General features: G+C 40.5%; 1 protein-coding gene across 4 annotated transcripts in view; it reads left to right on the forward strand.

Moving 5' to 3' along the window:
• The window catches only part of LOC132821793 (neprilysin-like), a 190,893-nt gene that overhangs the window by 164,790 nt on the left and 10,390 nt on the right, over positions 1–15,713 (forward strand). For all 4 annotated transcript variants that reach the window (XM_060834584.1, XM_060834587.1, XM_060834586.1 and 1 more), the window contains exons 18-22: positions 336–455; positions 548–681; positions 3,015–3,080; positions 7,391–7,486; positions 13,290–13,366. In XM_060834584.1, the coding sequence (XP_060690567.1) occupies positions 336–455; positions 548–681; positions 3,015–3,080; positions 7,391–7,486; positions 13,290–13,366 (493 nt within the window). The remainder of the gene's footprint in view (positions 1–335; positions 456–547; positions 682–3,014; positions 3,081–7,390; positions 7,487–13,289; positions 13,367–15,713) is intronic.

Below are 15,713 nucleotides of genomic sequence, written 5' to 3' on the forward strand. Positions count from 1 at the left end.
GAAGCCAAACACTGCAGACTCGAGCACATGGATTGCCATTTTAGTGCAGTGCTGAGGGGGTGCAGTGCATTTTGGAGGTGCCACTGTTTGAATGAGATGTTGCACCAAGGTCCCAACCTCCTCTTCAAGTGGATGACAAATCCCCTAAAGCACTACTTGAAGTACAGAAACTGTTGGCAAGGGGAGGGTGAGGGGTAACTTGTGAAGGCCCTGGTCCAGGAGAGCAGATAGTATGAGCTGGCATTTTAAAGATTACAAAGAAACAAGGTAAGGACAAGAACACTATAATGATCATTTCTCTTTCTGGTTATTAACTCTAGTTTATTTTATGACAGTTTTCCCAGCTGGTATTCTTCAACCACCTTTTTTTGAAAAAGGACAGCCGAGTGCATTGAACTTTGGTGCTATTGGCATGGTCATCGGCCATGAAATCACTCACGGATTCGATGACAATGGTAAGACTAACCAGTTAGTTCTAAACTTCAGAGATTGTGAGATTTGGCACTGAGCTGGAATTCTAACAAACCAATTTGTATACCTGATGCAGGTCGTAACTTTGACAAAGAAGGAAACCTCATGGACTGGTGGACTAAACAATCAGCCAAGAATTTCAAAGCCCTCTCACAATGCATGGTTTACGAATATGGGAACTTTTCATGGGATCTGGCAGGTGGACAACACGTATGTCAACAAATTAGAAATCAAATTCTTGTTTACATAGATTTAAACTGTATTAAAAAAAACTTTAGACTCAACCAGGCCTTACAAGCGTTTGTCCTCCACTTGAAGCTTCTCCCATCTTTCACCATTTAACTCCGTCAATATAATATTCCACTCTGTTCTGATTTGTATGACACCAGGTTATAATCCAACAGGTTTATTTGGAAGCACTAGTTTTCAGAGCGCTGCTCCTTCCTCACCTGATGAAGAAGCAGCGCTCCGAAAGCTAGTGCTTCCAAATAAACCAGTTGGACTATAAACTGGTGTTGTGTGATTTTTAACTTCGTACACCACAGTCCAACACCGGCACCTCCAAATCCTGATTTGTATGCTTTTGCTTAAATGCAATGAAACGTATAATTAATTTGCTCTGTTGTCTTCTTCACCTGTAATAGCAAGATCCATTTTCTCAGCACTCTCTTTTAATGTAGATTCTTCTGATTTTTTTTGGCTATCTTATTTTGATGGGTTCGAGCTGTTCTCTTCCCATAAGTTAAAAACTTCTCTGTGTGTTGACTCTTATCAGAACTTCCAAAATTAGGAAGACCATACTCCTGTAAACCAGTGTTAGTGATCACTCCCAGAGTCTCTGTGATGCACTATACATCGCACTGGAACAGGATGCCAATGCTACTATGCCTCCAGTAAATGCTCATCATCTGTTTTCTCATCCTGCTCTCCATTTCGCTCACCATCCCACTCAGTTGGCGCCGTGACCATCTCATTCTAGGCCCATCATTAGCTCCCTCTCGTGTGTGGCTCTGCTCTCTTGATCATGGGGAGCAATAAACAGTGTGAGAGAGCAGAGCAGTGAGCAGGAGGTGAGTTATGAAGACAAGGTCCAAAGTGAGATGGCCAAGGAGACAGCAAGTGGATGAAGAACTAAATGTGAATGACACAGCCAGTTATTGGCTGTGATGTGGCAAGCAAATCTGGTATTCTGGCAATCAATCTTCTCTACAAAAAAAACTGTTAGACTAGCAGAGTGGGATCACACAGCTTTTAAAACTCTGCACATCAAAGAAACAGTAGAAAACGACATTTTCTTGGTGCCACTCATTAAAATATCTTAATGTTGCTTAATATTTATTGATCATATTCTTTGATGCAGGCAGCTCTTGCAGCATCTGCAGTAGTAGCTTACTATGCATCATGACTTCAGTTGTTGTAAGGGCAGTCATCGTGGCAAAAAACTTAGCCTTTTTATAGTATAATAAGCAGAAATTTACTCAGTCGATCAAGTCTAGATTGACCAAGGTCAATAGAAATTCAGGAATTGTTGGATAAACGCAACAGTCCGGCACCAGCTGTGAAGTGAAAATTCCTGAAGAGTTTTTTAAAAAAATGTGTTTCGGATCTCCAACATCCGCAAGTCTTTGCTTTATTTTAAGGTTCAATACAAATTTTGTAGTTCTCAATTCATTTGGATTAATAACTGACAATTCTGACCAAACAAAGAAGGTTGAATGAGGCAAGTGAGTACTGATAGCAGAGACTCCTAAGGAACAGCTCGTTCCAAATAAAAGTGTCAGCAAAATGATAGGTCAGGTGCTTACAGAAATAAAACAGTTGCACAGACTTCAGCTTTTATTCTTCTGCTGAGTTGGGCTACGCTGTAGGCTGTTGGAAAACAAACATGGTACCACTTGCTGAACTCTATGCGATCACTTTTTCCTGAAAACTAGATATTTGTGCACATTGGCTAAGAGACCAGATTTCTCCTTCTCACTCCCCCCAACAAATCTTCAGTGCATCTCCTGTCACTCATTGTCTAACACTCACACATATATGGCATTTTTAATTAGGTTCCACAGGGCAGTTAGCTACATTATGTATTTTACCAAAAAGTGTAAACATCAAAGAGATGGAAATGGTGAATAAGATACATACAAATTGCAAATGCAAACAGGCCATACAGTGCAATTATCTTCCATGAACAAATATTCCAATCACACTTACCCATCTCGTCCTTAACCATAACCCTTGCCTTTTATTCACCTCTCCAGCTTAGTCCAAATGTTAACATATAGCAAGAACTTCCTTCAGAGCTCTGACTTCACCAAATACATAGTTGGATAGGAGAAGCTGTGTGCAAATTCCTGGCCTACATTTTCTGCCTGGACTACAAATCCAGAAAATAGCATCATAATGGGCGAATTCCACCTCCCTAACAAGCATTATTTGGTGTGAGATCTGTAATGGGATGAAATTCACAAAAACCAAAGTGAACAGTCTTGGAAGACACTGCATTTGCTCATTTAATCCATGTTATGATTTTGTTTTTCAAATCGCAGCTCAGTGGCATTAATACATTAGGAGAGAACATTGCAGATAATGGAGGCATCAGACAAGCCTACAAGGTGAGTCAACTTATTATCCATGGGTAACAGCAAAAACTTACATTTACAGTGTGTCACTGAAAAAATCCCTGTGTGGTCAAAGCTTTCCATCATATCCTTCTCCGGACAATTCACAAGAATACCAACCTAAGGGGAAGATCAACACATATGGCAGCATGGTGGCTCAGTGGTTAGCACTGCTGCCTCACAGTGCCAGGGACCTGCATTCAATTCCAGCCTCACGCGACTGTCCGTATGGAGTTTGCACATTCTTCCCGTGGCAGCATGGGTTTCCTCCGGGTGCTACGGTTTCCTCCCACAGTTCAAAGATGTGCAGATTAGGTGACTTGGCAACGCTAAATTGCCCATGGTGTTCAGAGATGTGTTAGTTATGAGTGAATGTAGAGTAGGGGAATGGGTTTGGGTGGGATACTCTTCGGATGGGCGGTGTGCACTTGTTGGGCCGAAAGGCCTGTTTCCACACCGTAAGGATTCTATGGATATACTGAATGAAAGGAGAATGCTAATTTGTTGGCAGGGGGTCTCTGATTGGTAGAGATGTTTGCACGGAGAATAAACTAATTAAAGATGGTCAAGCAGTAATAGCTAGGCCTTGCTTAAGTTTTAAATAAGCCATTAACTGTTAAGGACATTGCCCTGAGAAATTAAAAAACACTCTATATGGCAATACCTCTACTTATCAGAGTCCAAGTGACAATCAATCAGCACTGTTCTCTCATACAGTATATATATTCCCTTGATATAGTATTCTTGCAAATTGTCCTGATGCATACAGGATGAAAAGCTTAAAAGAAATGTGTTTTTCAACAAAATTCAGGTTCAGGATGAACAGGCAGTGTCCTTAACATAGTAAAACCTCCTGTGGTACTTCACAATTGACTCCAAGCCGTATAAGGAGAGACCAGGAGATGTGATCGATAGCGATGTCAAAAGTAGATTTTAAAGAATGTATTTAAAGGTGACAAGATAGGTGAAGATATTCCTACTGAGTTTGAATATGAAACTTTGGGTTGTAAATATATTTCCCTTCAACTGGTTCTCTTCACTGTTAACATTGTTAAACATGTACTATACTTCACATAATGTAGAAACTGGAACAATTGTCAGGTTTGTGCATTAGTATTACTTTGCAGTCACATGACTGGTTGTAACAGTGCCAGGTACTGGAACTCTATCCAGTGTTGCAGTCAGCTGGTGAAAGTGCTATTCAGTTTGGCTATTTGTGACATGATAGAGACTGAGCAGCACTACTCTGGAGAAGAAATGTGGATCCATTTGTCTCATGAGGTTCCAGAGAGGTATTGGGTGGCCCACATACTATTGGGCTTGTTTAGGCTTCTATGGCCAATTAATGGTTTCTTAAGGGCCTTAACCAGCCCCTGCTGGATTTTTACCCAAGCCTGGGCAAAGCTCACATCTTTCCACTTCCTTATCAGAAGTCCAGCAGCTGCTGTTGACAAACAAGTGTTGAGCAGGTACACCTACTTTGCAGGTGCCTTCTCTCCTGCGTCCAACAAAGGTATTCCCCAGTCACCCACCACAACCATCATCCGCAAGATCATTATATAACATACCCCTCTCTTAATGAAATCGTGGCCTCTTGAACCTGTCCTCACCCTAATTGCCCCACTTGTTGAGACCCTTGGTGGGCATGCCTGTAATCCTAGCTGTGACCACTGCTTCTGGCTGGTGCTGTAGAGTCAATGAAGGTGCTGGTCATCTGGTTTGAGGGAGATTTCACAGTATCATAGAATCCCTACATGTGGAAGCAGGCCATTTGGCCCATCAAGTGCACATCAGCCCATTAAAGAGCATTCCACCCAGACCTCCCCCCCTCCCCCCCACCCCCCAACAAACCATGGCAGTAACCTTGCATTTCCCATGGCTAATCCACTGGCCTACAACCTCTGGACATTATGGATAATTTAGGAGGGCCAATCCACCTAAGCTGTGCATCTTTGGACAGCGAGAGGAAACCGGAGCACCTGGAGAAAACCCATGCAAATACAAGGAAAATGTGCAAACTCTACACAGTCACCTGAGGCTGGAAGCAAACCCAGGTTTCTGGTGCTATGCGGTAGCAATGTTAATGACCATGCTGCCCTCAGGAGAAAGGTTGGAAAACTCATCATTAAAGCTGTTCCAGCTTCAATGTTCTGCAAGATTATGAGAGCAGCGGGGATCAATCATTTTGCTGGGGGGGAAAAAGACAAGGGATTATGATATTGTATAAAATACAACCCTCTGCTTGAGACAATGAAATAGTAATTTAACTTGTATTCTTTACTGGACTAAATATTACTGGATGTTAATGTCATAAGATGTTAATGACGCAAGCTGTTATTAGTGTATGAATCAGCCAGCAAGTGATATGGTGTGTACTGCAAAACTCTGCAATTTGCTGATTGATGCTGTTGCACTTTTTGCTTTGCACCAATGACTTCCTGACCTTTGCCCCTCTGGTACCTTCAAGAATTGGTTGGGTTAGAACTTTAATTGACCATTGAACTCTCTGCAGAAATGTAAAACTTACCAGTAATCATGTAAGTAACATTTTGGAAACGTGATTATTGTTAATGATTGTGAAAGTTGACAGAGCCTCTGTTGATCACTGGCCTTGTCGGTTTCTTGACCCATAATTGTCCCACTGCTATCGTGTCAGCTTCCTTTCCTGCAAATATCAAAGCATGTAACTTGGCAGGAAGTACACTTCAGGAAGTTGTAGGCACACAACTCCTCAACTTTCTCCCATTAAACTGCATGAATAACAATTTGAATCAGCTTAATATTACCTTGGAATAGTTAAAGAGTTTCCATTGCACGGTAAACAAGAGGAAGTGTTGGTAACAGCTGAAAGAGAAGAAGATAAGATAATGTTCTCAGTGCTTTATCAGAAGGATATACCTGAGGCTTTGACTCAGGTGGTAAGAAATGTGGTAAGGAAAAGCCAGGGAACTGTAGACTGGTCAGCCTAAAATCGGTGGTGGATAGGTGTTGGAGGGAATTCTGGGGGACAGAATTTACATGTATTTGGAAAGGCTAGGACTGTTTAGGGATTGTCAGCATGGCTTTGTGTGTGGGAAAAATCATGTCTCATGAATCTAATTGAGTTTTTTGAAGAAGTAACAAGGAGGATTGATGAGGTTAGAGTGTTGGACGTGATCTATATGGACTTCAGTTCGACAAGGTTCCTCATGTTAAACTGGTTAGCAGTGAATCCACTGCTTTTCATCATTTACATAGTTGATTTCAATGTGAACAAAGAATGTATATTTAATAAGTTTGCAGATGACACCAAAATTGGAGGTGCAGTGGACAGTGAAGGAAGTTACCTCAGAGTGCAACAGGATTGTGATCAGATGGGCCAATGTGCTGAGGAGTGGCAGGAGGAGTTTAATTTAAATAAATGCCAGGTGCCTGCATTTTGGAAAGACAAATCAGGGCAGGTCTTAAACACTTAATGGGAAGGTCCCAGGGAGTGTTGCTGAACAAAGAGACCTTGGAGTGTGGGTCCATAGTTCCTTGAAAGTGGAGTCACAGGTAGATAGGATAGTGAAGAAAGTATTTAGTATGCTTTCCTTTATTTCAGAGCATTGAGTATACAAGTTGGGAGGTCATGTGACAGCTGTACAGGACATTGGTTAGGCAACTTTTGGAATATTATGTGCACTTCCGACCTCCCTGCTACCGGAAGGATGCTGTGAAACTTGAAAGAGATCAGAATAGATTTACGAGGATGTTGCCAGGGTTGGAGGATCTGAGCTATAGAGAGAGGCTGAATAGGCTGGGGCTGTTTTCCCTGGAGCGTTGAAGGCTGAGGGGTGACCTTATAGAGGTTTATAAAATCATGAAGGGCATGGATAGGGTGAATAGACAAAGTCTTTTCCCTGGGATTGGGGGGGGGTCCAAAACTAGAGGGCAAGAGAGTGAGATTTAGGGTGAGAGGGGAAAAATTTAAAAGGTATCTAAGGGGTAACTTTTTTACACAGAGGGCGGTGCGTACAAGGAATGAGCTGCCAGAGGAAGTGGTTGAGGCGGGTAAATAACAACATTTAAAAGACATCGGATAGGTATATGAATAGGAAAGATTTAGAGGGATATGGGCCAAGTGCTGGCAAATGGGATTTGTTTAATTTAGGATATCTGGTTGGTATGGACAAGTTGGACCAAAGGGTCTGTTTCTGTGCTGTACACCTCTATGACTCTGATTTATTTGAGTCATGATCCATCCTGCTTTCTTTTCAAATATATACAGCATTTCTGAGAAATCCAGTCGTTTCTAATCTGCCACATTGGTTGTATATTTACAGGCTTACCAATTACATGTGAAGAAAAGTGGGAAGGATAGCCTGCTCCCTGGGATCGACCTGAATGACAATCAGCTATTCTTCCTGAACTTCGCACAGGTCAGGCCTGCTACTTTCATGTCAGCTCAGATGAAGAGTCATCTAGACTGGAAATGTTCACTTTCCTGCTCTCCATGGATGCTGCTTTGAATTGCCAGATTCTGCAGTAATTTTCTCCTACAGCTATTTTATGCTTTCTTTTGCTTTCAACCTGTCTCAGTAGAATTGAACAGCAATTAGGCCAACTTGCAGTATTTGTGCCAGGATACCAGTTGATAAGCCATGTTTTTTTTTCCCATTTTATCCATCCACCCACATTCTCCTGAAGGCTGTTCTCAAGCTCCTCATAGTTTATTCAACTTCCAAATCTCATATTGTTTTCAGACTTTGAAATTATGCTGTTTTACTGAACCCAGTAAAGGTCTTTTGCCCGAAACGTCGATTTTACTGTTCCTCAGATGCTGCCGGAACTGCTGTGCTTTTCCAGCATCACTCTAATCTAGACTCTGGACCCAGTTCAAGACTATTGATGTGTATTGGGGTGAGCAGTGCTCCTAATCTCCACTCTGGGAAACATTATCCCACTCATGTATTCAACCTGAAAAGGAAGGGATCTTACTTGTTGATTTCTATCCCTTAGTCAGTTTTATGTCCGTGACACTCCCTTTAATTCCATGAGGTCATATTGGACAACATAAGATGGAGATTGTTATTCTTTCCGGTAAGAACTGGGCTGAGGGAATGGTACCTGTGTGAACTCAGGCAAGCCCTCTTTTATATTAGACTGATGTGTGATAGGAGCTTGACACAGCTCCCCAGGCTCTCCTCCATTGAAGTGGATATTGGTGTTGAATTGGCATGGCATCACCTCTCAGGTTGGACACTGGAATTCAGGCAGGGACTTTATTTTATTGGAGAGTAAATGCCTAAGGAAGTCAATAGTCCACTCCTTTCTCAATTGCCCACAAGAAGGGTTTGCAGTTTACAGAGTAAATGTTTTACATTCTTGGCAATCACAGGAGATCACTGAAGATTGCTAAGTGGATGACTGATAAGTGGTCAAAAAGGGCCCTTTTATCAGTTTCAGCCTCATAATCTACCTAAAAGTGAGGCTCAATTTCCTTTCTCAGACATCAATTGGGATGTATAAAAAATGAACTCCATAATCAAGCACTGGGATCAATGCCTTCATAGCTTGAGTAGAGCCCATCTCATTGCTAACTTGATGTTTTTGACACATGTTTTATGTGCATTTTATGTATTCCAATTTCTTCTTTGAGATTTAATTCCTTTAAAGTGCTTTTGGATTTTACTAGTTAAATTAATTTGGCAAGCGAGTTATGAGGGAGTTATGAAGTGGCATGGTGCACGTAGGTTAAGTACATTATTCAGGGGTAAATATAGGATAATAGGGTTGGGGAATTAGTCTGGTTGGGTTACTCTTCGGAGGATCGATGTCGACTTGTTTGGCTATAGGGCCTGTTTCTATGATATCAAGTATCTCCCTCTGAACATTTTCGGGATTTGTTCTGTCTGGCTAAGCATCTTGCATAATTGATGTGTGGCTGATCTCAACAGGAATAATTAAATTCCATTGTGTGTTGTGGGGGCACCTTTAGAATCAGCTTCAGCTGTGAAGCTCCCACAACCGTTTGGTTTTGAACAAGATAACAGAGCAATAAGATCACAAATGTGGTAACTGAGAGAATGAAAATAGTTATCCATTTTATTAATTTTGGGGAAATTAGTTTGTTGTGTAGCATTTTAAACCAAACCAACAGTCAAAGGTCACACAACCTTTGTTTTATATTAATGAGAAAATAGTCTCTACTGGAAAGCCAGTAGACTTCTTCAACAATAGTGTTTTAAGCAGTTTATTTATTATTCTATAATAACAGTGCAACATATGATTTAAAAACAGACTGAAATTTCGAGCTACACAGCAATGACACAGGATAGGCACCATTAAGTAATCTAATTAAGGAGGGGAGGAGGATGTTGTCACAAACAAATAATCCCAGATAACATTCATGTACCCTATCACAAAAAGAACTGAAATCCTTACGGAATCTTTTATGTGGAAAACAGTGTGAGAAAGTGTGAGATTTGGCACTTTGATTGGAAGGATAGAGGCATAGACTTTTTTTAAAAATGAGGAAAGACCTCAGAAGTCTGAAGCACAAAAGGACTTAGAAGTCCAAGTTCAGGATTCTGTTAAGATTAACATGCAGGCTGTTTTGGCAGTTAACGAAGGCAAATGCAATGCAATTCAAGAGGCTAGAAAATAACAGCAGGCATTGTTCCTGAGGATGTATAAAGCTCTGCTCAGACCGCATTTGAAATATTGTGAGCAGCTTTGGGTTCCCTATCTAAGGAAGGAGCAGATCCAGAGGCGGTTTACAGGAATGACCCTGAGAGTGAAGAGCCTGTCATGTGAGGAGTGGTTGAGGACTCTGGGTCTGTACCCGATGGGGTCTAGAAGGATGGAGAGGGATTTCATTGCAACTTATAGAATACTCAGAGATCTGGGTAGAGTGGACATGGAGGAAATGTTTCCCCTAGAAAGAGACACTAGGCCCCCAATGGTACAACCTCAGTGAAAGGACAAACATTTAGAGCTGAACTGAAAAGGAATTTCTTCAGTAAGTGGGTTATTAATCTGTGAAACTCATTGCTGCAGAGGGCTGCAGAGGCCAAGTCATTGAGAGCATTTAAGACACAGATAGGTTCTTGATTCATAAGGGGGTCAAAGATTAAAGAGAGAAGGCAGGAGAATGAGTGTTTCAAATGGTGAAGCAGCTTTGATGGGCTGAATGGCCTAATTCTACTCCTATATATTATAACGATCAGCTTAGGAGCCAGGGATTCCCCTGATGTACTAATCTAAGGTATAATTTGTCTGGTTAGAATGCAAAACATAACACTGTATCTCAGTATATCTGACAATAATAAATCTAATCAAATCAAATCAAATCACTTCGATGAAATGTGCTATCTGTAATTGTAGAAACAATGTCCTCACTGAATTTCTGTTCAGAACAGAATTGCAGGATCAAGATGGGTGCTAAGGAATAATAATCCAGCTGGCTTTCCTTCAGAGATGTGTTTTTGATAATGTTTACTGGAACCAGCCATATGCCTCCCATATCTGTATTGAGGTTGATGCCTTTTTTGCACTTTGTAGTGTTAGCATCCAAGAATAATTTTTCCATTATTGCTGTCCAGTTCAAAAGCACCAGTTTAAGTGTCAATGATATTCCCAAAAATTACCGCCCATTCCCAATTTCTCCAAAAAGTCAAAGAGTAGGCTTTCTTGCTTCACAATAGTGAAAGTTCTGTTACATAGGAAGTTACAAACTTTTGGCCTGATAACTTTGAAGGGATATGTCCAATATACCCAATTTGTTAAGAAACAATATTCAAAACATGTGAACATATGATTTAAGAATCCATTTTGTAATTAACACAAGCACCGGAAGTGCTAGTCCAGGATTCTCTCAAGGTTAACTTGCAGGTTAATTCTGTGATTAAGAAATCAAATGTAATGTTATCATTTATCTCAAGAGGGTTAGAATATAAAAGCAGCAATGTGCTTCAGAGACTTTATAATGCTCTAGTTATGCTCCATTTAGAATATTGTGTCCAATTTGGGCACCACACCTCAGGAAGGACATACTGGCACTGGATCGTGTCCAGCAGGGATTCACACGGATGATCCCTGAAATGGTATGCTTAACATACGATGAACAGCTGAGGACCCTGGGATAGTATTCATTAGAGTTTAAAAGGTTGAGGGGAGATCTAATAGAAACTTACAAGATGGCTTATAAAGGGTGGATGCTGGGAAGTTGTTTCTGTTAGGCAGGGAGAATAAGACCCATGGGTACATCCTTAAAATTTCCATTAATTTAGGATGGAAATAAGGAGACATTTCTTCAGCCAGAGAGTGGTGGGCCTGTGAAATTCTTTGCCATGGAGCACATTGGAGGCTGGGACATTAAATGTCTCAAGGCAGAGATTGATAAATTCTTGATCTCGCAAGGAGTTAAGGGTTATGGGGAGAGTGTGGGTAAGTGGAGTTAAAATGCCCATCAGCCATGATGAAATGGCGGAGTGGACTGGATGGGCCGAATGGTCTTACTTCCACTCCTATATCTTATGGCCTTATGGTCTTACTTAAGTCCTCCATTATAATTCATGTCAGGATTTAAAGCATATTCATTGTACTCTGAAATGTCAATATAAAAAATAGAATTGATTTTATTCATTGCTGTCAGAGCTTGCATTTTTCATGAAGCTGCAGAACTAATTTCCAATCACTATTCATTAGCTTTCAAGAGATTTCAGACATGCAATTAAGGATTAAATAGTTTTTTATTTTCATAATAAAAATACCATAATGGAGCCACGTCTCACTGTGCAGGACACCATCAAGGTTAAAAGGAATAAACAAGAACCAGAGTGTGAGGTGAAGAGGCTTTCTGTACAAGTTGTATTCTGGAATGGACGAATTGGATAGCTGTTGCAAAGAACAGTACAGACTTATGGGCTGAATAGTCTCCAAATTTGAGGAGAAGATAAAAAAAATGGTGCTATGGTTAGATCACAAAAAATAAATCATTGACAATTGGTGTTTATATAGCACATGTAACATGCGAAAACATCCTCAAGTGCATTACAAGAGGTTGGGCAGATTGGGGAAGACGGTGGCTGGTGGCAAAACACTGAATAGTTTGAAGACAGGGGTTCAAATCCCACCACATCCATTGCTGAGTTTAAATTTAGTTAATAAAGGTTTGACATTGAATGCTAGCCTCAGTAATAGGGGCCATGAATTGTTGTTAAAACCCATTTGATTCACTAATGTCCTTTAAGGTAGGAAATTTGCCATTCATGTCTTGTCTGGCATACACCAACATGTCCCTGTGTTATTTTGTCCAGTGTGGCACCTTTGCCTAATTTACCTTAAAAAAATTGGAGAAAAAGATAATCTCAGGCTGTGACAGATGAGGTTGTTTCAACCAAGTTCCAATTTAAGATACATGATTGGATGGTGTAATAAAGTTATCCCTATACCTTACTGTTGGTAGAACGCTTTGTATCAGGATTAGGTGATTCAGTTCTCAAGCCTGCTCCATCGTTCAGTAAGTGTGTTTTTACCTGCCTGAGCTCCATGTTCCTTCATTTTCTGACTAACATTGTTGATCTCAAATTTAAAATAATTAAGTTAGCCTCAGCTGCTTTTTTGTGGTATGATTCCACGCATCTACCATCCTTTTCAGACCTTATCTCCTGAATAAACTGGGTCTGATTTTGAACAGTAATATCATTGATCAATATCATTATGTAGTTGTCCTCTGTTGAGGCAATAGCACCAAGTAGTGACCCTTTCCATATCCCTTCAAAATTCACAAAGGTCCAACTTGAGGAAGTGAGGAGGAATCTGTTTGCACAGCAGGTTGGCAAGCTTTGGAAGGCACAGACTGAAAGGATGGTGGAAAGGTTTCGATTAGCAGAATTAAACAGACATTTCATGTCAAAGCTTGTGTGAAGATGGTGAAAACCAGGAGAGTCTATGGAGCTAGTTGAACAGCTTTTTTTCAAATAGCTAAGAGAAAAACAGTTTCCCTTTGATCCATATGATTCTTTTTTTTTCAATAGCTAGAATGTGATGAGAATATACCCAAAAAGATGGCTCTTGTGTTGCTGTGGTAATGGTAGTATCACTCCCTCTGGACCAGAGGTCTGGGTTCAATTCCAACCTGCTCTATAGGTGTGTCACAATAGTTTGGTTCAGATGCCATAACTTGAGCAGCTTAAAATGTGTTTGCACTGCAATGACTGTAACTTATTGCCTTATCAGGTATGGTGTGGAATATACAGACCAGAATACGCTGTCAACTCCATTAAGACTGATGTGCATAGTCCAGGCAAATTCAGGTGAGGGCTTTTACTTTTTAGCATGTAATCTGATTTGTAAGTTTTCCTAATTTTATCAAAGAAACCCATAAATTAATCCTATGTAGTAGAGACTGACCTACCTTCCAACCTCCATTACCATGATTTCACATTAAACTATGCTTTCCAATCCTATTTCACATTAAGAACATTCAACATTCATTTTTTTTTTATTGACTTTCATTAGCTCTCAGTATATCGACATCTCAATTTTATAATTCTTATCCTTTCAATCCCTCAATGACTATACTCCTTTTGATCTCTATGAATTCCTCCAGCACTACAACCTGTTGATATATTTGAGTGCCTCCTGTTGTGGCCTCTTGTGCATCTTCAGTTATCTTGATCTGCTAATGGAAAATGTGACATTAGCTCTCTCAACTCTATGTCTCCAATTCCCTTACTAAATTTCTCTGTCTCACTAATGTTTATCTGTTTTTTGAAAATATCTACTGTTTGGCTATGACCCAGTATTACATGACAGATGCAAGCCAATTCAGAAGTACAGAAACACACATGAGTAGACTATACAACCATGCAACAAGTTGAAGTAATACCAAGACCAAAGGCGAATGTTTGAGACATTTTGAGATCAATCAGATCAGCTGTAGGACATTGCGATAGAAACTCCTCAGAGTAGTGTCTTCAGCCTATCCACCTTCAGCTGCTCCACCAACCTTTCCTCCATCTTGAGACCAGATACTGGGATGGGCACTAATGATTACACAATGTTCAACACCATTCACAACATCTCAGGTACTGAAATAACCCATGTCTATACACTGCAAGATCTGGACAGCATTCAGGCTTGCACTAGGAAGTGGAAGGTCACATTCTTCCCCACACAAGTACTAGGCAATGACTATTTCCAACAAGGCAAAATCTAACCATCTCCCCATAATATTTGATGACATTGCCACCACTGAATCCCTAACATCCTGGGGTTGCCTCTGACTGGAAATTAACTGAAGGAACTATATAAATACTGCAGCTACAGTGTCAGGTCAGCAATTGGGAATTCCATGGCAATTAGTTCACCTCCTGACTCCCCAAAGTCTTTCCACAAGGCAAACATCAGGAGTATGGTGGATTATGAGGGTTTTAAAGAGTATAGTTAAAGTTGTGTAGTAGCGGCTTAGTAATCCTCAATCATAGAACATAGAACAGCATAGCACAGGAACAGACCTTTTGGCCTGCCATGCCTGTGCCAACAATGATGTCATTCTAAACTAAACACATACATCTGCACATGATCAATTTCCCCTATTCTCTGCTTGTTCATGTGGCTGTGTAAATGTTCCTTCAAACTTGCTATCGTATCTGCTTCATATCTGCAGCTTCATATTCTGGACATGTATCACTCTCTGGTAAAATAATTGCTTCATACATTTGCTTTATGCTTTCCCCCTGTCACCTTAAATTTATGCCCCTTAATATTTGAAATTTCCAACCTGAGAAAAAGATTCCAACTACCCATTATATTCATACCTCTCATAATTTTATCTAGAGTCATAGAGATGTACAGCACGGAAACAGACCCTTCGGTCCAACTCGTCCATGCTGACCAGATATCACAACCCAACCTAGCCCCACCTGCCAGCACCTGACCAGGCCCATATTTCCACAGGTTACTCTTCAGCCTAGCAAAAATAATCTAAGTTTGTCCAACCTCTCATGATAGCTAAAATACTCCAATCCAGGCAACATCTTGGTAAACCACTTTTGCACCCACTCCAAACCCTTGACATCCTTCCTATAGTGTGGCAACAAGAACTACACACATTACTCAGAATATGGCCTAATTAAAGTTTTATACACCTGCAACATAACTTGCCAACTTTTATACTCTAACTAATAGCCCAACCAATGAAAGTAAGCATGGCATATGCTTTTTTCACATCTTTCCACTTGTGTTGCCACTTTCAGGGAGCTATGGACTTGCACCCCAAGATTCCTCTTTTTATGTTCATGCTCCTAAGGATCTTGCCATTTACTTGCCATCAGTGTGAATACTAATATGAAGTACTCATTAGGATCTCATCCACTTCCTGTGGCTCCACACATAAACTCCCTCCGTTTTCCTTGTGTGGATAATCCTTTTCCTAGCTACCATCAATTCCATCTTTTGATCTCCTTTTTCGTAGCTACCATCGATTCTATATTTTCTCTGACATGTGTTAAAGTTAAGTGAATTTATTGCAAATGACATCATTTTCTGTTGGTTGATGAAACCTCAAATGAATTTGCATTTGACCTGAACAGTGCCAATCAGGCAAATAGTCATCTTTTGTGGTAATTGCAGATGTGTGATAGTCTGTGAAGCAGTGGG

The sequence above is a fragment of the Hemiscyllium ocellatum genome, chromosome 13, assembly GCF_020745735.1.
Source record: "Hemiscyllium ocellatum isolate sHemOce1 chromosome 13, sHemOce1.pat.X.cur, whole genome shotgun sequence".
NCBI classification, from domain to species: domain Eukaryota; kingdom Metazoa; phylum Chordata; class Chondrichthyes; order Orectolobiformes; family Hemiscylliidae; genus Hemiscyllium; species Hemiscyllium ocellatum.